This window comes from Bos indicus x Bos taurus, chromosome 17 (genome assembly GCF_003369695.1).
Source record: "Bos indicus x Bos taurus breed Angus x Brahman F1 hybrid chromosome 17, Bos_hybrid_MaternalHap_v2.0, whole genome shotgun sequence".
Taxonomy (NCBI): Eukaryota; Metazoa; Chordata; class Mammalia; order Artiodactyla; family Bovidae; genus Bos; species Bos indicus x Bos taurus.
In genome coordinates, this window is record NC_040092.1 from 4,708,427 (window position 1) to 4,729,650 (window position 21,224).

General features: G+C 45.0%; 1 protein-coding gene, 1 long non-coding RNA gene and 1 other non-coding gene across 3 annotated transcripts; 2 read left to right on the top strand and 1 right to left on the bottom strand.

Moving 5' to 3' along the window:
* Nucleotides 1–494: 494 nt before the first annotated feature.
* On the bottom strand, nt 495–15,273 carry LOC113907352. The gene is made up of 3 exons (XR_003515173.1): nt 15,057–15,273; nt 6,524–6,594; nt 495–4,784 (listed from the first exon to the last, which is right to left on the bottom strand). It is a non-coding gene; the product is annotated as an uncharacterized LOC113907352 (long non-coding RNA).
* XBP1 (X-box binding protein 1) lies at nt 15,268–20,258 on the top strand. Its single transcript, XM_027566418.1, is given in 6 exon segments — nt 15,268–15,532; nt 16,572–16,668; nt 17,454–17,582; nt 18,674–18,709; nt 18,712–18,819; nt 19,114–20,258. Coding segments are annotated over 6 exon segments (1,155 nt in total). The 5' UTR covers nt 15,268–15,305; the 3' UTR covers nt 19,672–20,258.
* On the top strand, nt 18,438–18,509 carry TRNAG-CCC. Its single transcript has one exon. It is a non-coding gene; the product is annotated as a tRNA-Gly (tRNA).
* Nucleotides 20,259–21,224: the final 966 nt, after the last annotated feature.

Sequence of the window (21,224 nt, forward strand, 5' to 3'; positions counted from 1 at the left end):
CTCCCCTCCAAAAATTGTATTCATAGAACAAGCAATGAAGTACCAGCAAGCAGCTCTTCCAGGCAACACCTTTAAAAATGGATGAACTGACTCCAGGAAAGAGTGTCAAATCAGTCCAAGCAAATAATGCTGGAGTGAGGGCAGGGTTACTTTCCTGGTGTCCCAGTGGCTAAGACACTGCACTCCCAATGCAAGGGGCCTGGGGTTTGATCCCTGATCAGGGAACTAGATCTCATGTGCTGAAACTAAGACCTGGCACAGCCAAATACATAAGTAGATAGATATTAAAAAAAAAATACTGCTGTGTCCTCTTTTTTTTTTTTTTTTGGCCCCCTCACTAAGCTTTCACAATCTTAGTTCCTCGACCAGGGATTGAACTCTTGGACCCTCACCAGTGAAAGTTCGGAGTCCTAACCACTAGACAACCTGGGAATTCCCCACCTTTCCTTTTTTTAATTAACTTTTTTTGAAATTTTAAATGAGATATATTAACATCAATAAAATGCACAGATCTTAGTGTACAATTCATTACTTTTGGACAGTTGTATATTTTCTGTAACAGTTGCCCCAAAACAAGATGTAGACAATTTCCATCATTCCAGAAAGTTCCCTTGTGCGTCTTTCCAACCCTTTCCTCCCCGCACATGACCCCTGTTCTGATTCCTGTCACCACAGATGAGCTGGTACCTGAGCATCAGATGAATTGATTCATACAGATCATGTGCCTTTGTATCTGGCTTTTTAACCTTTTCTTTCATTTTTGAGTGGGGTGAAGTTCACATAACATAAAAAGCATCATTTTAAAGTGTGAGATTCAATGGCATTTAGGACATTCACCATGGTGTGGAACCACCACCTCTATCAAGTTCTAAGACATTTTCATTACCCACCCCCAAAGCAGGGGTCCACACCCTCCGGGATCTAATGCCTGATGATCTGAGGTGGAGCTGATGTAACACTAATAGAAATAAAGTGCACAATAAATGGCATGCATTTGAAATCCTGAAACCACCCCCGGCCCAGACTGTGGGAAAATGGTCTTCCATGAAACTGGTCCCTGGTGCCAAAAAGGTTGGGAACAGCTGCCCCCCAAGGAGACCCCGCCCCCAACAAGCTCGCACTCTCCAGTCCTTTGCCACCCCCAGCACCTGGCAACTGATCACCTGCTCTCTGTCTAACCTTTACTTTTTATGGCTCATCAATCCTCAACCGTCTGGTTAAAGTCCCACGAGTAGAGAGGGATTATTGAAAAGAGAGCCAAGGAAGAGAAAGCAGAAGGACAGAAGATCAAGGCAGACAATCAACCCATAAAGAAGGACGGCATTCCAGATGATCAAGCCTTGAAAAAGGACAACATTCCTAACCAGGAAGAGAAAGACTATTCTTTCTCTTGAGGGAAGGCTTCTGTTCCAACCAGTCTTAAAGCCTGCTCTAGTGCTATCTTGGCAAGTGGTGATTTATTTTCTTATCAACAAAGCACAGTCCAGGGGCAATGTTGAAACAAGAAAAGCTCCACAGCTGGCTCTCTGTACAAAAGGCATTGACATAAAAACCAAAGTAAATGTTAGCATCCTGGAAACAGCAGCAGGTGTTTTAAATACAAGAATAGCAGCCGGTTTGGGAGAATTGTGACCACCTGCTAAGCAGTATCTACTCAGAATTCATCTAAAATGGTCATCATGGGGATGGATGGTTTCTGACTTCTGGGCGTGTTCTGCCATCAATCTTCTTGCTTAGTCTTCCTTTGCAGGGGATTTCTGGATAATTTTCATGTTTTCTCACCGGATTCTTGTTCACCATCATGTGCTTAGCACCTAAAACCTAAGATGGTGCTCGGCACAGTGTTAGTTGCTCAGTCGTGTCCAGTTCTTTGCTGTCCAGTGGCACGTGGGATCTTTCCGGACCAGGGATCTAACCTGCATCCCCTGCATTGGCAGGCTGATGCTTAACACTGGACTGCTGTTACTTCTGTGTCATAGACATTTGTGTGCGTCTCCTCTTGGACAGAAAAGGTCCATGTGTTAATATCCGTGTATCATCCAGAGAACTCGTAAAGAGCCTTTTCAGGTTCCAAGCATTCACTGAATATTTGCAGAATTAAGGAATCACCAATAATTCCCAACTAGATACCAGCACTGAACTAAGCTTGAACTCTCAGAGGTTAACTCTCTTGTAAGTTTGTTAACTTTGGCTTGAATTGAATCTCAATGTCCCTGAAAACAGCAACAAAAAGTCAAAGGAAAGGACTCTCATGGCCATGATGGAATATTCTAGAATCCTACTGTGACTTCTGACTCTGATTCCTTGAAAACCCTTGTGAGATGGGTCCTATAATTATTTCTGGATGAGTAATGGGAAAACAGAGGCTCTGAAAAGTGAAGGACTTGTGTGGGGTCATAGAGTGTGTGAGTGGTGAAGTTCACACTTGAACCCAGGCAGCTCGATTCGACCCTCTGCAGCTCTGCCCACCAGTCCGTGCTGTCCAAGGCAAACTGACCCCTGCAGCCAGATTCCCGTGTCACTGAGTTGATCTCCTCCACTTCCAGGTGAGGAGCAGAGACGTATACGAGGCAGCGCTAGGACCAGTGCTCCGGGCTCCCGGCTCCCAGCCCACAGGCACATTCTCCTGTTTGCCTCTCAAAGGGAGGCCTCACTGGGGACCTTGGGTGCCCTGCCTCAAGGCCTCCAGGTGCTATTTACTCAGTTAGGTGTGGGCTCTGCCTGGCTCCCAGGCTGCTGTTTGCACAGTAAACGTCACCCAATCTGTACCACCACCAGTGGACGGGAACAGCGACTGAAAGGAACCTTCTTTTGCTGGTTTCGGACACCTTGACTTGGGTTTTCAGTTTCTGTGTCATACCATGCAAATTACTGAAGGTCGCCTCAGAGGCGTCTCGTCCTAAAAGCAGTGGGCCTGGCCTGGGTCCTTTCTACGCCTGTCCAACCTCCAGAAAGCCAGACAACCTCTGAAGTCACAGGGATGCAGGTTTGAATCCCAGGTCAACCACGTGACCTTCGGCTTACCCTCTCAGAGCCTGATCATCCTCCTCTGAGAAACAGAGCCAATTCCTATCTTGCCGAGAAAAGAGAGCAGAGGCTAGGAGTTATGCACCATGCCCGGCTCATGTCCTGTAACTGTTTGCTCATGTTCTAATAGTGACTTATTTCACACATCCTCATGTTGGGTTCTTTGAAAATAAAAGGAGCTTTGTAACTTAGGAGGGCCCAAACGAGGTTTCTTGTTCTTTGTGACCCTGATTTCCCGTTACCTGGCTTCTTCTGGGAAGAGGGTTCCAAGAAAACTTTCAGAAGTAGAGAGCAAACAAACAAGGAAGATTTTAACCGGTTAAAAGAGACAGCAGATTCTGCCTTTCTCGGGAAGGCCACTGCCTATGGCTCACTCATCCACTCATTCAGTAACTTTACCTCCCTGATCGATTGATTTCCAACCAGTGGTTCCTGTTTTCCAACCAGGATATGCAAACAAAAGCACTTACTGGAAGGGAGGTCTCGGGGCCTCTGGATTTCATCAGCTGCCCACTCTCCCAGGAGAGCAGGTGGGACCAGTCGAGCCAGAGGCCAAGGCCAGGAGGCAGGCTAAACATTTCAAGGTCTGTGGGGCCTCTTCCTCTTGAGTTTTTAATTTCAATGGGATGCTCATAAGAAATGCCAAGGAGGAAGCAGTTGATTTGTGGTTGCCAAGCCAAGGAGGGTACAGAAGAAAAACAAGATGAAATGGAAAAGGTCAACAACCTCATTGTGCAAAGTGAGGAAAGCTGCAGGCTCGGGGGAGGGTGGCGGGAGGGGGCACAGACGCAGATCCCAGAACCCCAGGCTCCCACCTGGCTCCTGACCCCGAGGGATAACTCCTCCAAGGGACTCAGGAGAGGGACAGCACCCCCTGAACTCAGATACCCCAATGTCCCTTCTGTCTCCTTTAAGGAGAGAAGCAGAGTAAGGAACTGGGGAGTGAGTGAGTGTGCAGAATTGAAAACCAAACAAGGGAAGGGTGGGGAGGATGGGAAGGTATCTTTTCTCTCTCTCTTTCCTGTCTCCATTTCTAAAGAAAAGTTGTTGGTTAAAATGAAAATATCAAGGAAATCTTGAAGGAGGCTAAGGATGAGGGTAAGAAAGGGGCAAAGGATGTCTCAGGAGAGTTGGAATACATATACCGAAATCCAGAAGGGTCTTCTTATCCATTCAGCCTCAGGAACGGTAGCAGGTGTCAAAGGTTGAGATATGGTGTTAGTTTCGGGTCTTTTTTAGCCCGGAATGAACTATTACTGCTTTCTTGAGATTCTAGCTCAGGGGCCAGGTGGCATCTAGCTTCTCTAGCAGGGAGAAGGAGCAGGGGGAAAAGTAAAGCTAAATCCTACACAAACTCCTGCTCATCCTTCAAGGCCTCATGAATATTACCTCCTCTTGGAAGCCTTCCCTGATGGCCCTGCAGAGCTAGGCCCCTGCTCCTCAGTCCCACCCCTAAGGGTTGCTTACAGTTATACAACATTAGTCACTTATTATCTGTCTCCTCTTCTAGATTCTGCTCCCAGAGAGGAGATAAAGGCAGCACAGCGCTCAGGATGAATGACTGACTCCAAATCAAGGTTTTTCTGGCTGTGGTTCTAATCATAGTGTTGGAAAAATCAGTTCATTGCACATGGAACAGAAAAAAAAAAAAAAAAAAAAACAACTACTGACTGCAAATAGTTGAGCACAGGTGAAGGACGGAAATCTTCAGGAGAACCTCAAGTCAGTGCAAACTGTTCTCCTTCTTGTCCTGGTCCCTGGAAGAGTAAGGGGACATTTGCTGATCAAGATTAGGAGTGTCCCTTTAGAAAACTGTTTTCAATTTCTTCCCCCCAAATGTTTAAAGTTACACGTAGACAACACACTTCCTGCAAGCCTGAACAAAGTTGATTTTTCAGGACACTGATGAAACACACCAATTGAGAAATTTTATTTTCATCCAAAGCTGTGCCCAGGGTGGCTGTCTTCTCTACCCCTTTCTCTGTTCTGGAAAGTAAAGTCAGATTCAGAGGCCCTTTGATTTGTAAACTCACCTGGTCACCTGGAAGGTGAATCTAAAGGATCCCTGGCATGTGGCTTTGGGATGTCGGAGAACCTGCATTCATTCCTTCTGTGGCAGTGCCTGTTCCTGGACAGCGCTGCCCAGGGTGGGAGTCTGAGGCTGGCGGGTGGGCACTCCGGTCACCAGCGTTTTGTTATCTAGTGCCGAGGAGGCTGTTTGTGGGCGTGAAGGGCTCAAACAGGGGGTTATCTCTGCTGATGTCAGTTTCCTTCAGATTCCAAGACAGGGAAGGGCCGCCCCGGTAAGTGAAGGGGCTCAGACTGGACTGCCTTTGCTTCGGAGCCTGGAACAAGCTCCTTCCTGTGTTCCAGTCACTCAGGCACTGTTAGGTTGCTTTCAGGCACATGCCTGTCTTTTCGAGTAAAAACAGACAAAAACAGGGCCTCCCAGGGGGCCCAGTGGTAAAGAATTCACCTGCCAATGCAGGAGACGCAAGTTCGGATCCCTGATCCGAAAAGATCCCACGTGCTGCGGAGCTCATAAGCCCATGTGTCACAGCTACCGAGCCTGTGTTCCAGAGCCCAGAGCTGCAACTGCCGAGTCCACGTGCCACAACTACTGAAGCTCGAGCCCGTGCTGAAGCCACCACAGTGAGAAGCTGGCACACCACCACTAGCCCCTGAGATCATTCCGAAACTAGAGAAAAGCTCGCACGGCAATGAAGACTCAGGACAGCCAAAAATAAACAAATAATTTAAAACAGAAACAGACAACAACAATGAAAAAAAAGCTCTTCAAGAGATCCATGGTGTATTCCTGGTCCCCAGCAGAGCCAAGCACTAACCCCCACCCCGTGCTGTTCAAGTTTAGCAGTCGGTCCCCCACCTCTGGCTCCCATGCAGGCATAGACCATGACGAGGGCTTTTAGGAAACACGTTGTGGATCCTAAGGATTGTAATAAACTCTATAATTCTGGAACTCTAGGTTGGAAAACACAACTCGTTTTCAAACACAAAATGATTCTGTTTAGTACGAAACAACAGAGTCCCCCACTTTTTTTTCTGGCTGCGCCTTGTGATTTGTGAGATCCTAGTTCCCCGACCAGGGATTGAACCCAGGCCCTCCGCAGTGAAAGCTCGGAGCTAACCATTGGACTGCCAGGAAGGTCCCAACAGGGTCCTTTTTTAAAAAACTGCAGATCCCAACTTCTTCCTCCCCAGATCCTGCAGCCTTGCTCAGCTGTTCTGTGCAGAGCAACTCCCACGAGCCCCCCAGCCCCAGGTATGGCATCATCCAGGCCCCGCCCCGGAATCTCACCGGAGGTCACAGGTCTGTGTACCAAGGCAATGTTGGCAGTTCTCTGCTGGGAATGTTGTCCTAGGTCACACAGACAGAACCGGTCGTTGGCAGCCTGTGGCCAGGTCCAGCCCACCCAGGGGACATGCGGGCCTTTTGTCCTCTTGTTGGGGGAGGGCGAAGCTGGGGAAAACTCACCTGGTGTCCATCCCTATGACGCCTCTCCTACATGTCATCCGTCACTATGGTCCACCTTCATGGGCACTTTTCTGCATGTAATCAGTGATCAAATTTTATATTCAGACATATTTTAAAGACTTGGACCTACCATTGCTCTACTTGGCTTTCTGGGACCTGTCAAAACTCTTGGCTACCAGATATCAAAAGATAGAAGGAAGGATGAGAATTGAGTGAAACTACAAAGAGTGTGGGAATGACACGTGGTATGAAGGTGGATGACCCTTGGTGAGAGTAATAACATGAATTGTGATGCTTTCTCTGCGTCATGAGCTGTGTATAACATATTATCTTGGTCGACACTTGATTCTCATTTTCCTAACAGGGAAATTGAGGCTGAGAGAGGTAAAGTAACTTGTCCAAGGTTACCTAACTAGTATGTGTGAGAGCTGAAAACCTGCCCGATGTCCATTTGTCTATGTCGCTAGCCCAGGCCTCCAGCTCCCAGGTTGCAAGGACTGTCCTTACAGGGTCTGGAAATGGAAGATGCATGGTCTCTGTTCTAATATTCTAGGAGGCAATCGTAATTCTCGTCCTCCGCTCCCAAGGCTTTTCTCTTTTCGTATTTCTTTTATTTACCAAACCAGAGTTTGGTCCATATTTTACCCAGCTGACTCTTGGAGCTGCATAAATCCTGGATGTTTTCATGAAAAAAAGTTTATGAGAGAACAGAAAATGTACAGCTCGCTATCTTTCCCCACAGGAATATTAGATGTTCAAAGGTAGCTATAAATAAAAGACAGGAGGATTTTTTCTTTTTTTAATATTCAAAGTCCCTGGGCCATTCTCAAGAAATCTTGTCTCCTACAGGCCAGGTCAGGATAAAACTCACAGCATCACCTAAAGGCAAGGCCATCTCATCAAAGAGGGAGGGATTCAATTGCTATTATTTTAGAGTCAGAGCCTCAGGGTATGTATGTGTCTGGGAAGGTTGAGTTTAGGTAAATCCAGCACTGCAGATAAATATCACTTACTGAAATTAGTCATGAAACATTTTGCAAAAACAGATATACCATACGAAAGCTAAGCAATCAAAACCAAGGCAGGATCCTAGAACAGAAAACAGAAAGTAAGGGAGAAACTGTTGAAATCCAAATAAGGTCTAGAGTTTAGTTAATAGCACTGTGTCAGTACTGGTTTCTGAATTTTGACAAATATAACAATGGTAGTGTAGGTTGAAAACACTGTGTATGTGTGCTCAGTTGTGTCCATCTCTTTGTAACCCCATGAACTGTAGCCTGCCAGACTCTTTTGTCCATAGAATTTTTCAGGCAAGAATACAGGAGTGGGTTGCCATTTCGTACTCCAGGGGCTCTTCCCAACCAAGGGACTGAACCCACGTCTTTTGTGTCTCCTGTTCGGGAGGCGGATTCTTTTTCATTGTGCCACCTAAAAAGGCTGATAACATTACGGGAAGCTAGAACTGTTTGTGTAGGGGAGTGGGGCGGGAGGCTGGCATAAAGGAATTCTATTGGCCTTGTAACTTTTCTGTTGATCTAAAATTATACCCCAAAAAGTCTATTAAAAAAAAATTTCACAACCAGCACATTGATATATATTTTCTTAGGACTAATGAAGGGCACCTGCCCCACTGTAACTTCTTTCAAGTAAGATAAAACTTGCTCCTCCTGCTGCCTTTGAACCTTGGTGTCAATAAAGGTACTGACAATGGAGAGTCTGTACTTTCTTCAAAAATACAAAAACAAACGTTGAGCCATTTACTGCTCTGGGTCAATGCCAACTGTAAAAGAGAGTCATGTAATATCTTTTCACTTTTCAAAGAAAACTTTTCCTTTTGTTACTGTCTGCTCCCTTTCAGGCTCTGTTTAATTTACTGAGCAAATGAACAGCAGCATTTTACAGAAGCCAAAGGAGTATTGAATTTCTTAGAGCCTTAATACACACAAATGAACTTCAGGAAGTGTTGCAACTCTTCTCCAGAAAGGGGTGGGCAGCCCGAAGGATTGAAGGAAGCATCCGCCAGCAGGACCAGGAGGACTTCCTGCCCACGTGTTGGTGTCTTGTTACTCAGATGGTTCAAAAATGTCTGCCTTTAAACACATACTCATGAAATCAAAAGCACTAGAATCACTAGTCCTAGCAAACCAAACGACTGCATCCATTTCTCACCGGTAATGAATCCCTGTGGTTTCAGGTCAGTTTCTTAGCTGTGACAGATGGACCACAGTCATGTAAAAGGACAATGTTACGGGGAAGGGGAACTGGGTGAGGGGTGTAGGTAGCACTTTCTGACTAAAATACAACTTTGATTCTATTAAGGAAATAAAAATAGTGTATACAGACTTTGGCTTTTCACTCTTTCCCTTATCATTTAAGAATTTTTCATTTCTCTTTGTGAGACCATAAAAAGTTGTCTTACAATTTTTTGCTCTCCTTTACCATCCAGTTGGTGTTTATAACAATAAGCCATGTAGCACTTTCCTGCTAGAATCTGTCTCTTGACTATAGCATGAGTGCCTATAAAATAAGATACCAGGCATAGGCATAGGACACAGGCATCTTTAACAGTGAGTGTCAAAATCATGGTATCAAGGAGCCAGGATTCCTGAAATCTATTCCCATTATTGTCCTGGACCATTTTAATATCTATTTTGTCAATGAACAGGGAGATTACAAAGATGAGTCAGATGTAGTCCCTGCCTTCAGGGAGCTTACAGTTTAACATGGAGATCTAGGTAGGTAGGCAGTACTGCCGATAATCATAGGCAGCAAGTTTAGAGCAGTGGATCTTAACAGTGGGTGGAGGGGGAGGTCTTGGCTCTCAGGGACACTGATCATGTCCAGAGACAAATTCTGGTTGTCGTAATGGGCAAGAGTGGGGGTGGGGTGCTACTGGCATCTAGTGAATGCTAGTAAAATTTCACAATGCACAGGACAGCGCCTCACCCCACAACAAAGGATTGTGCAGCCCTAAATGTCATTAATGATGAGGTTGGGAAACTAAGGTTTAAACAGAGAGAGGAAAAGGACATTCCAGGAAAATGATGGGACTGTAGTATGGGACAGATAGATAAGCTGGAAAAGTGTAGCTTTAAGATGATTATTTTGCCCCTTAGAACTTACAGGTTGTTGTTTTTTTTTTTTTTTTTCTGGCCACAAAATAGTGATGCTATAATGCTAAGTCGGAGAAGGCAATGGCACCCCACTCCAGTACTTTTGCCTGGAAAATCCCATGGACGGAGGAGCCTGGTGGGCTGTAGTCCACGGGGTCGCTAAGAGTTGGACACGACTGAGTGACTTCACTTTCACTTTTCCCTTTTATGCATTGGAGAAGGAAATGGCAACCCACTCCAGTGTTCTTGCCTGGAGAATCCCAGGGACGGGGGAGCCTGGTGGGCTGCCGTCTCTGGGGTTGCACAGAGTCGGACACGACTGAAGCAACTTAGCTGCAGCATAATGCTAAGTGCCTCATCTCTTTTCCCGGTATTGGAAGGGAACTGACAAAAATTTTGTCTCTGGGATCCACCTACTTCCTGTCACTCTACTTCTTCAGCAGTACTAGTAGCCCATTCACAAGAACAACAAAGACAGTGTTTGGAAAATCTGACTTAGGGCATCGTGTAAGTAAGTGTCTGTAAAAATGAGGATTGTGTTGTATGGCAGATAATAAAAACCCAGGCACCATGATAATTCTACTTGTCACATGTAACTTGGGATCTGTAAGCAGGCAGTCTAGAACTAGGTCAGGGCTAGATGACCACTCTCTGACGGCATCAGGAACCCAGACTCGTTCTGTCTTTACTCTCTGACATCCTTAGTTTGTGGCTTCCTCCCTCATGTTTGCAGGGTGGCTGATGAATGTCTCAATCTTTCCACTGTCATCAGCATTGCAGGCAAGCAGCACTGCCCGGGGGGGAAAAAGGGGCAACAGTCAAAAGGCGTAAGGCCTCCCGCAGAGCCTTCATTTAACAAGCTTTCCCGGAATCCTCTCTGCCTACTACTTCCACTTACCACTGGCCTGAACTTCATTCCACATCTACTCAGAGTTTCCAGGGAATTGGGAAGCTGAATGTTTTCAGTTAGGCAACCTGTACAAAAGTATTATTATTATTTTTTTATAAGAAAAATAGAATATATGCTGCGTAAATAACTAGAAATATTGCCTTAGTGCCTTAAAATGAGCACATTCCAGGCTTTAGTAATGAGTCCAAGACAGACCAGTTTTGTCTTGAATTCTGCTTTCAAGAAAATGGTATTATGTAGCAATCTGCCAGAGTAATTTAAAAGATGTTCTGTCTTTTAAAGCATATTGCAGACAACCTAACAGTTTAATAGCCATTTAAAAATATATTTATTTGAATGTCTAATGTGTACTCAGCACTATACTAAACACAAAGAAGTGTAACACATGCTTCTGTTTCTAATGAGCTTTTTGAAATCCAGTTGGAGAAACATAACAATGTGTACACAAATGGAAAGCTAGGTAACAATGAAAGAGTTAAATAACAATCTGTACTAGCAGTCTAAGAAAGCCTTGTGGGACTTCCCTGGTTGCTGAAGAATCCACCTAGGAATGCAAGGGGACACGGGTTTAATCCCTGGCCCAGAAAGACCCCACATGCCACTGGGGAACTAAGCCTATGCACCACAGCTACTGAGCCCATCTGCCCTAAAGCGCACGTTCCAACACGAGAGAAGCCACCACCACGAGAGGCCCCAACACTGAGGCCGGCGCACAGCCAGCAAAGGCCAGCGCAGTCAGGAATAAAGTTTTTGTTTTTTTTAAAGAAAGGAAATCACTGTGGTAACAATTTAAGGAAGAATCATCTATGGATCCTAGAACTGTGAGTGAAAATCTAATGAGGAACAGGATAGCTAGAAATCTTAAAATATCTTTCTTATTAAGTACCAGTACTAATTAACTTCAGGGGGTACTATGGTAACCAATTGGTAAGAATTAACATCACTAGTTTTGGGACAAATGGTCATCTTGTGTCTCCTGATAAGATGCACTGAGAAGAGCACAGCACCATCTGTGTATTCCTGCCCATTCTACTTTCCTTACAGGTTTTATCTCAATGCAACATAGTTTTATGCTTAAAAGTCTATTGTTGATTACCTAATAGGCTACCTTGGACAAAAAATACATACATTTAAGTATTTTAAAGCTTTTTTCAAACCATAAAAAATTATTCTGCATGGAGCTATTGTAACAATTTAAATTATGACAAATTTTATAAGCCTTACCAAAACAACTTATATTCCAAATTTTGGTAATTATTAAACACACAGCAGATTAATAGTACTTATTGCTAGAGTGAGGCAGGATTCAGCATTAACTTTATTCCTTTTTTTTTTTTTCATTAAAAGAGTGCCCCCAAACTTTGTTTGTATACCTAAATGGATAAGTAAGGAAGGCATATTTGGTTATAACAATGCCCTTCAATTGTCTGAACATCTTTCGACTTAGAAGCCAATGATAATGATTTATCATTAAAAATTATGGTATTGAAGTCTTTGCTGACAACTCAAAGGAGTAGAACCAATGGAATTGGAAAGGGATTTGATACTCAGTGATGAAGGTCATTTCCTTTTCCAATCTCATCACTAGTAGCTTGATAGGTCTATTTGTTCCTGCTGCTGCTGCTGCTAAGTCGCTTCAGTCGTGTCCGACTCCGTGAGACCCCAGAGACGGCAGCCCACCAGGCTCCCCCGTCCCTGGGATTCTCCAGGCAAGAACACTGGAGTGGGTTGCCATTTCCTTCTCTAATGCATGAAAGTGAAAAGTGAAAGTGAAGTCGCTCAGTCGTGTCCAACTCTTAGCGACCCCATGGACTGCAGCCCATCAGGCTCCTCCGTCCATGGGATTTTCCAGGCTAGCCCCAGACATTTTTCTACCTCAGGGCAGTACACCTTGGGAAGATTAAGCATGAGTGTAGAGTGTTACAATGGAGACTGAAAAAGAGAGGTGGGAAAAAGAATAAATAGGCAGGAACTTCCCTGGGGGTTCAGTGGCTAGGACTCAGTGCTCCTAATTCAGGGGGCCTGGATTTGTTCCCTGGTCAGGAAACTAGATCCTACATGATGCAACTAAGAGTTTGCCTGGCACAACTAAGACTCCAACTTTAGGATTAGGCTTAAGACCTGGTGCAGCCAAATAAAAAATTAAAAAAAAAAAAAAAAGAATCGCTTGCCACCTGTGGTCAGTGGTTCCTGTAGTAGATAGAGCAGTTCTTGAATTTTAGCTTCAGATTGCTTCTGGGTTGTTTTGGTGTATTTTTTTTTTTTTTTTTGCATTGACATTTATTTAGACTTAACGTTCTAAATTAAGAGGAGAAGCGGATGAAGGAGGATGAGATGGTTGGACAGCAACACCAACTCTATAGACATAAGTTTGAGCAAGCTCCGGGAGTTGGTGATGGACAGGGAAGCCTGGTGGGCTGCAGTCCATGGGGTCGCAAAGAGTCAGACATGACTGAGCTACTGAACTGAATTCAATGTTCTACTCTTTCTTGCATTTCACAAAGACTAAGAACTTTGTGTTTTGTATATTTTAGAGCTCTAATCACAAGTGCCTTGTTTTAAAATATTAATGGCATCTGATGCAAGAATTATCAGAGTAACCTTACAGAAAGGATATAAAACTGTTCAAAGGTTTGGACAAGAGTGTTCATGATTCCACGGAGAGAAATCAGCACTGGGTCCAATGACTGGTTTTGAGAATGATTTAACATGTTTATCAAAGATTTTTTTAAAAGGGCCTTGAAAACAAACCTGGGGGAGTTAGTTTCAACATTCTATTTCTACCCCATTGACCAAGACTAAAATGCAATGCTCCTTTCCTCCTCTGCCCCAGCTCTTGTACCTTTTCCATATAGTTACTTATTTACACCATGCTGGACTGATAAAATCCTCATGCATTTTCAAGTCTAAATGATTTAAATTTCTTTTAGTTGCCTTGAGATTTCTTACACAGTGCCAGACATTCTTTTGGTCTTCACAAATATTAACTTAAAAGTCTTCATGACATTTACATGGCTTTTCTCAGAACCTCTTACAGCTTTTCAAGGTCCTTTAACAGGAACATGTATGTCTTAACCAGAAAGCATTGCAAGGAATTTCCCCCAAATGTTCCAGGGCCAGGAGTGAGTCCTACCCTGCATGCACTTTAGGACCCAGTTAGCTCAAGGCTGATGAGGTTAAAAGGGAGGCTGGCTGCTTTGTCCTGTTCTCTGATCAGCTCCTATCTCTTTCCCAGTCAAAGGAAGCAGCCTGTGCTCAGGATGCTCTGAGGTGGGCCGATCAGTTTAAATAAAATCACTGAGTTTACTCCTCCGGTTTGGAGGAAGAAAATACTAGGAGACTCACAGTCCAGCCCTGGGGATGACCGAAACCATGCCTTAAAGGGGCCTGTATATTGAGAGATTGAATTTTCATTCATTCCTTCATCCCAACTTGTTTTCTCACCACCAAAAGATAACTGAAAAGCTAGTCTGACTTAATAACACCAAAGAACTACCTGGAAGCATTCTTTCACTCTTTGCCTACCTTCCAATCACCAGAGATTCACTCACTTCTGGGTCCCTTTAGGGCTTTCTCCGGTGGCTCAGTGGTAAGGAATCCACCTGCCAATGCAGGATCTTTAGCTTCCACCCTTAGGTTGGGAAGATCTCCTGAAGGAAATGCCGACCCACTCTAGTTATTCTTGCCTGGGAAATCCCATGGACAGAGGAGCCTGGCAGATTACAGTCCATGGGGTCACAAAACAGCGGAACACGACTCAGCCACTAAAGAACAACATCCCTAAGAACCTAAAACAGTGCTAAGCACAGAGTAAAGAAAGGGTTGCTTCGTGATTCCAGGGAACTTAACATTTTATAATTTGCTTCAAAAAAGTGAAAATGCCTGTGGAGGGCGTTTCCTCAGGTTTCTCCATTTTAATATTCCTGTGTCTAAACTGGTCCCCAGCTACAGTTCGGAGGCCCCTCTTTCACAAGTACCCCACCCCCACTCCCTTTGCGCCATAACAGGCAGGCAGGAGCCCTGAATCTCCTATCTTTTATACACATTTTTGTCTTTTCATAAATAAATACACGCTCATAGCTGAAAGTTTAGAGAGGCAAAGAGAAACGAAATTACAGGCACTCCTGCATTCTGAGAGAACATCACCAATGGTTTATTAAACCTTCACTATGAGATAAATCTAGTTTTAAAACGGGCGATCTCACTCCCTAAGGACTTATTTCGCGGAATTTCTCTGCAGGCTATTTTTTTCCTAACCCAAGGCCAGATTCGCGCTACCCTTTGGATTTTCCACTCAGCCCCGGGCCCGAAGTGGCGCACAAGATAGTTTTCTCAGGCGGGGATAAAAACCTCCGTCAAAATTCCTCAGTCCGGAAACCTAGCGGTTTCTAATTAAACTCTCCGTCAGCATAGGGGGGGAAATCCATTTAGTGAGGAAACTCCGCCTTGTTCCGGACCCTTCCTCAAGTTCCCGGGCCCCACCCCCACCCTGCTCTCAGGGACCCCGCACCTGCTCTTAGACTTCTGTCTGTGGCCACCGCGCAAAAGGCTCGGGCGCCCCCTGCGCAAGACCTCGGTGGCCACAATGGACGCCCTGGCCCCGCCCCCTCAGGATCCGCCGGGCCAATGGGCGCAGAGGTAGGCTTGCGTCACGAGGCGCTGGCCAATCGAGAAGGGCCACGATCGTAGAAAGGCTGGGCCCGGCGGGGCCGGCCCACTGGGCAGCGGCGGCGCGCACTGGCGTAGACACGCTCCGGCCATGGTGGTGGTTGCACCCGCGCAGAGCCCGGCCGCCGGGGCCCCTAAAGTACTGCTTCTGTCCGGCCAGCCCGCTGCTACCGGCGGAGCCCCGGCAGGCCGGGCTCTGCCGGTCATGGTGCCGGGCCAGCAAGGGGCCAGCCCGGAGGGGGCGAGCGGGGTTCCGCCCCAGGCGCGCAAGCGACAGCGCCTCACGCACCTGAGCCCCGAAGAGAAGGCGCTGCGGAGGTGGGCGAGCGTCGGGGGTTTGGGGACCGAAATCGAAGGCGGGACAGGGGCCTGGGGTCGCGCTGACCGCCTGCAGCGTTCGGGCGCCGGTGTCTGGCCGGTCCGCTGCCAGCGTGGCGCGGCGCGGGGCGGGGCGGGGCAGGGCAGGAAGTCTGGACTGGCCGATCCATTGCGCTAGGTGGAGTCCAGGGCAGCGCAGGCTTTTTTTATTTCTTTCGTTTCTGTCTCGTTAGAGATGACCAGAGCAGGGTACGCTGGCACCTGTGTTCCAGGCCCTTTAGCTGTGTGACCACAGACCCCTGGTTCAGCTTCTCTAAACTTGGGCTGTGACGTGGAGCCATGGGTTTACCTACTTTTTTGGAGGCTCACGGAGCTGAAATGCCAGCTGTTGAAGGGACTGTAAGCACTATGAGACTCTTCAGTCAGTCTCTGCGTCCTTAAAAATGGTTATCTACTTCCCGAGGTCGCTGGGGCTGTGGAGAAATGCCTAGTACTTACTCCTTCGTAAATGTTATTATGATCAGTGTGCTTTTTTGTGATTTATGAAGTGCCCCCTGGAGCAGACATGAGCCTTGGCTTTCAGCACCAGGAGGAAAGTCGCATCAGCCTCTCTCTCTTAGAAGTTAGGTTGTTACGTTATCGGCTGCAGTAGCGCGATTGCAGCCTTCGCTAGGTTTAATCAGTCCTGGTTGGATCCTTTTTGAGGGGACTGTAATCAGGAAGCGATGGGAAATAGAAAGGGGAGGGGAAAATATCTTATGATGCAAAATGAGTAATATTTGTGTCCAGCCTGTGCTGTGGCGGGGACGAGGCTGAGGTGGGTGACGCAATACGGGGGAGGATAAGTAGGTACTGCTAGCTAGATCCACAGAAGGTCGATTCTTTTTTTTTTTGGTTTTCTTTTATTGAGGGGAGGAGCCTGAAGTGTATTTTACCATTACTGTATACCGTAAATTAAAGTGAAAGCACCAGCTGGCCAAGTTTTCAAATAAATAAGGTTTGAGATGATTTAGTGTGGTATGTCTCTTTCTTTTCTCAGGAAACTGAAAAACAGAGTAGCAGCTCAGACTGCCAGAGACCGGAAGAAAGCTCGAATGAGTGAGCTGGAGCAACAAGTGGTAGATTTGGAAGAAGAGGTAAAAATACTTAAGGCCAAACACTTTATCTTACGTCCATTGTGTAGCTTTCCCTGGTGAATGGTTGGTTGTTTCATCTCCTTTAGAATACAATTGGATGTATTGTTAAAAGTTAAGCAAGTCTAAGTTAGGGTAGATTGGTAGTTTGTTAAGTGGTGAAGCTTGATGAGAACAGAAGTGATTGACCCTCTGGTATTTGGTGCTAGATCAGTCTAAATCGATTGTCGGTGAATTACAGCATTAGAACAATGTTTAATCAACTAGTACTAAGAAATGAGTAAAAGCTGATAGGAAATCATTGCTTAAATTTTCCTGATTTAGTCCACCAACGGTTCCCTTCCCCTTCTTGGGCCCACTTGTTACCTAAACTTAAATTGTTGCTGGTTACACATCTTGAATACATAAAGAGTATTTGTGTTGTTCTTTTTTTTAAACGTGTTAATTTTACAGCTCACCACTACCACTTTTATTATTACCTGCCAGTTCAAGATAGGATTTTTTAAACCATCACATCTAAATTAAAGCTACTAGTTACTCTTTGCTGAAGTCTCTATCAGTAGTTGGGGGCACTTTGTTATATGTGACCCTCATGTAATGGCACTTCTTAAATAGCTTATTTTTTATATTTATGACCTTGCCTTCTGATACGTACTATGAACAACTGTGTAGAGTTTTCCAAAAGATCCAGGAGAAGGAAGGAAAACCTGCTGTAGTGAAACTGTCAGGTGTGCTCTTAAAGTGAAAGAATGAGATGTTTTAATAGTGTCTTCTGAACTTTCTTCCAGAACCAAAAACTTTTGTTAGAAAATCAGCTTTTACGAGAGAAAACTCATGGCCTTGTAGTTGAGAATCAGGAGTTGAGACAGCGGTTGGGAATGGATGCCCTAGTGACTGAAGAGGAAGCAGAGACCAAGGTGAGTTATGTCCTTTATTTGGTGCCATATGTAAGAACTGGTTTTAAGTGACATAACCTCTTTAAGGATATTCATTTTTCAAGGGTATAGTGAATAGTACTAAGTCCTAATAACTGGAATAAGTTACACGACTCTCTTTAAGAGCAAGTACTAACAAATGCCGGTAGCTGACATGTGTCTACAATGCCAGCATTGAGGAGAACCAGGATAAGAGTGGCAGTCAAACCTGACTTTGAATGCTACTAAAATTAAAATAGCTCTTTGATGAATATGAATAAGAGAAGGGATTCTTTGTGATAGACATACCTTTCTGATGGAAGCGTGATGTGTGGGTTTTAATTTATGGCAAATCCAGTGATAACAGATATGTGGTCTAAGGTTGACTGGCAGTTCTGCTCTAAAAGTAATGTTCAGAACAAACTTTAAAAATAATAACATGGGTTCGACCCCTGAGTTGGGAAGATTCCCTGGAGTAGGAAAGGGCTTTCCACTCCAGTATCTTGCCTGGAAAATTTCATGGATAGAAGAGCCTGCTGGCTACAGTCCATGTGGTTGTAAAAGGTTGGACACGACTGAGTGTCTGAGTACAGCACTATCCAAAAATATTATGGGCCTCAATTCACTACAGAACTTTATTACTAGGGATGTTACTCTTATTGGGAATATAAATAAGATAATAATTAAGAATAATAGTCCTGCCTGAATCTTAGCTTGGGGAAGAAAAACATTTCATCGTACAGAAAATAAAAAGAAGTTAGCCTTACCTCTCTTTTCTTCAAGGAAGACTCAAAAAAATGGAAATACCAGATGTGTAAGGGAAAGATTTCAGCTCTGAAGAATAATTTTCTAGGGACTTCCCTGGTGGTCCAGTGGCTAAGACTCTGTGCTCCCAATGCAGGGGCCCAGGTTTGATCCCTGGTCAGGGAACTAGATCCCACATGCTGTCAAGTCAGACCCAGCACAGCCAAAATAAATGAATTTTAAAAAAGTTTTTTTAGCTTTCTTAAAAGTTGAGAATCAATCTCCTGGCAAGCATTTCCCTGGGGACACCCAGCTGTTGGAGCTGTTCACTGACTGATCTTTCCTTCCAGGGGAATGGAGCGGGGCTGGTGGCCGGGTCTGCTGAGTCCGCAGCACTCAGACTACGTGCACCTCTGCAGCAGGTGCAGGCCCAGTTGTCACCCCTCCAGAACATCTCCCCATGGACTCTGATGGCATTGACTCTTCAGACTCTGAGGTAGGGCTTACTCAGATTTTACTAAAGAGCTGTTTACTCGGTTCCGTCTGTGTGATGCCTGACACCCCTAACCAGACAGATGCGGGCAGTGCAGGTTTGGTTGAGTTGGGGCTGAACATTGACTACCTCCCTGTTCCCAGGTGGTCTAGGACATGAGTGAAGGGTACATGAGTGGGTCTCGTGGGTCCCAGAGATCATCCTGTAGCAGAAGGATTAGTTTACATTATGGAACACTAAGGTCAGTTCTCAGTGTACTCTTTAGCAGTTGAATGCCATTTATTTTTCCTTTTCTAGTCTGACATCCTGTTGGGCATTCTGTTCAACTTGGACCCAGTCATGTTCCTCAGATGTCCTTCCCCAGAGTCTGCCAGCCTGGAGCAGCTCCCAGAAGTGGACCCAGAAGGACCCAGTTCCTTACCGGCCTCCCCTTCTCCATCCCTGGGGACGTCATCAGCCAAGCTGGAAGCCATTAATGAACTGATTCGTTTTGATCACGTATATACAAAGCCCCTAGTCTTAGAGATGCCCTCTGAGACAGAGAGCGAAGCCAATGTGGTAGTGAAAATTGAGGAAGCACCTTTCAGCCCCTCAGAGAAAGATCACCCTGAATTCACAGTCTCAGTGAAGGAAGAACTTGTAGAAGATGACTTCATTCCAGAGCTGGGTATCTCAGATCTGCTTTCAACCAGCAACTGCCTGAAGCCATCTTCCTGCCTGCTGGATGCTTACAGTGACTGTAGCTATGAGGGTTCCCCTTCTCCCTTGAGTGACATGTCCTCCCTGCTTGATGCAGACCATTCTTGGGAGGACCCTTTTGCCAGTGAACTCTTTCCCCAGCTGATTAGTGTCTAAGGAGTGATCCAGTACTGATGCTCTTGACTGTGACACTGCCTGGAGGACAGCACAAAGGCCTGTGCTTCATCCAAAAAGCCAAAGTAGAGGGGGTGTGGTCCTAGAGAATTCCTTTAAAGTATTTGTTCAAGCCTCCTAGGTCACCCCAAATATTGTCTTTTGACCTTTAGTGGTCCAGGGTACATAGATACATTACTGTGATCCAGAATTACAGCTTCTGAGGGTGTACCTTTATCTTAAGGGCGGTGGTTTGCCCTGAAGTACTTACACAAGGGTCACGCGATAAGTGTTTCAGACATGGAGTTAACGAATGGTCCTTTATCAGTTTCTCTTTTCCCTTCTCAGCATCCCAGGCTTGCCTCCGACTTTAGGTCCTTTAGTTTGCTTCTGCAAGCGGAACACCTACCTGAGGGGGCTCCTTTTCCCTCATGTACAGTTCAAATAAAGATCAAGAATCTTTTGTAAAATTACAGAAAACTACTATGTACATGCTCGATGAAATCTTTCCGTGCTAGTGTAACTTTTGGACGGTGCTTTCTCCATTTATTTAAAACTACCTGTGCAATTAAAAAGTACAATGCAGTGTCTTTGTTCTCCGAATGTTTCTTGAACGTTTCAAGTCTTCTTGTTCTTTCCGGGTGTTTCACTGCCGTGGTAGTGATTTATCCAACTTCACTGAGCCACTTTTTATAGTGAGTGAAGGCCTTTCCCCCTTAATTACCGCCTGCTTCAGTTCCTGGCTGCCCTAAGTAATACATTCTGACCAGTAACTATATTTGAGACAGTTTCTTCAGCCTAACTGACCCATATTACAGCTAATAAATGGTAGAGCTAGAACATTTAACCGTTTTGCCATAACATCTTGTTACAGAAGGACATGCTATTAAGTATCAATATGGCTATTGATATTACAGAGATTAAGAGCATTTTTTAGACTGACTCCCTGAGTTCAACTCTCCCACCCATTTAGCTGGGTGATCTTGGGCATAAAATACCACTTATTTCCTCATCTCAAAATACCTTATTTGCCCACCTCTAAGGGGTATGATAGTATCTCTAAAGGCTACTAGAGGATTCAAATAAATGATGCATTATAAGCACCTTGTACAAAGCCAGGCACCATCCCAAAAGTTGATGGTTATCTCCTATTCCACTTTGGAAGGGTTTTAATCTCTTAAAAGAGTTATATACACTATAGAACATGTTTCACAAAAGAATGAACCTGTTCAAGAAAACATCCTAGAGACAATATGACCTTCAAATTACAGACTTAATAACCTCATCATGCTGCCTCTTTTCCTCGGGAAACCACTTAAGATATTAAAGGAGTTCCCTAATTGATAAAAATTATTTCACCCATGCCAGCATTCTATGCCAGTATTTACTGACTACCTCCAGGGAGGTCAGTGAAGATGGGATTCAAAGAATCCCAAGTAGCAAGGCACAGCAGGCTATGGTTTCAACCAAGTATATTAATACAAAGGAATGCCTTTGGTGTGACTGGGAGCATGCCCAGAAGCACACTAGTAGGCAAGACAATCTATGGTCACTGA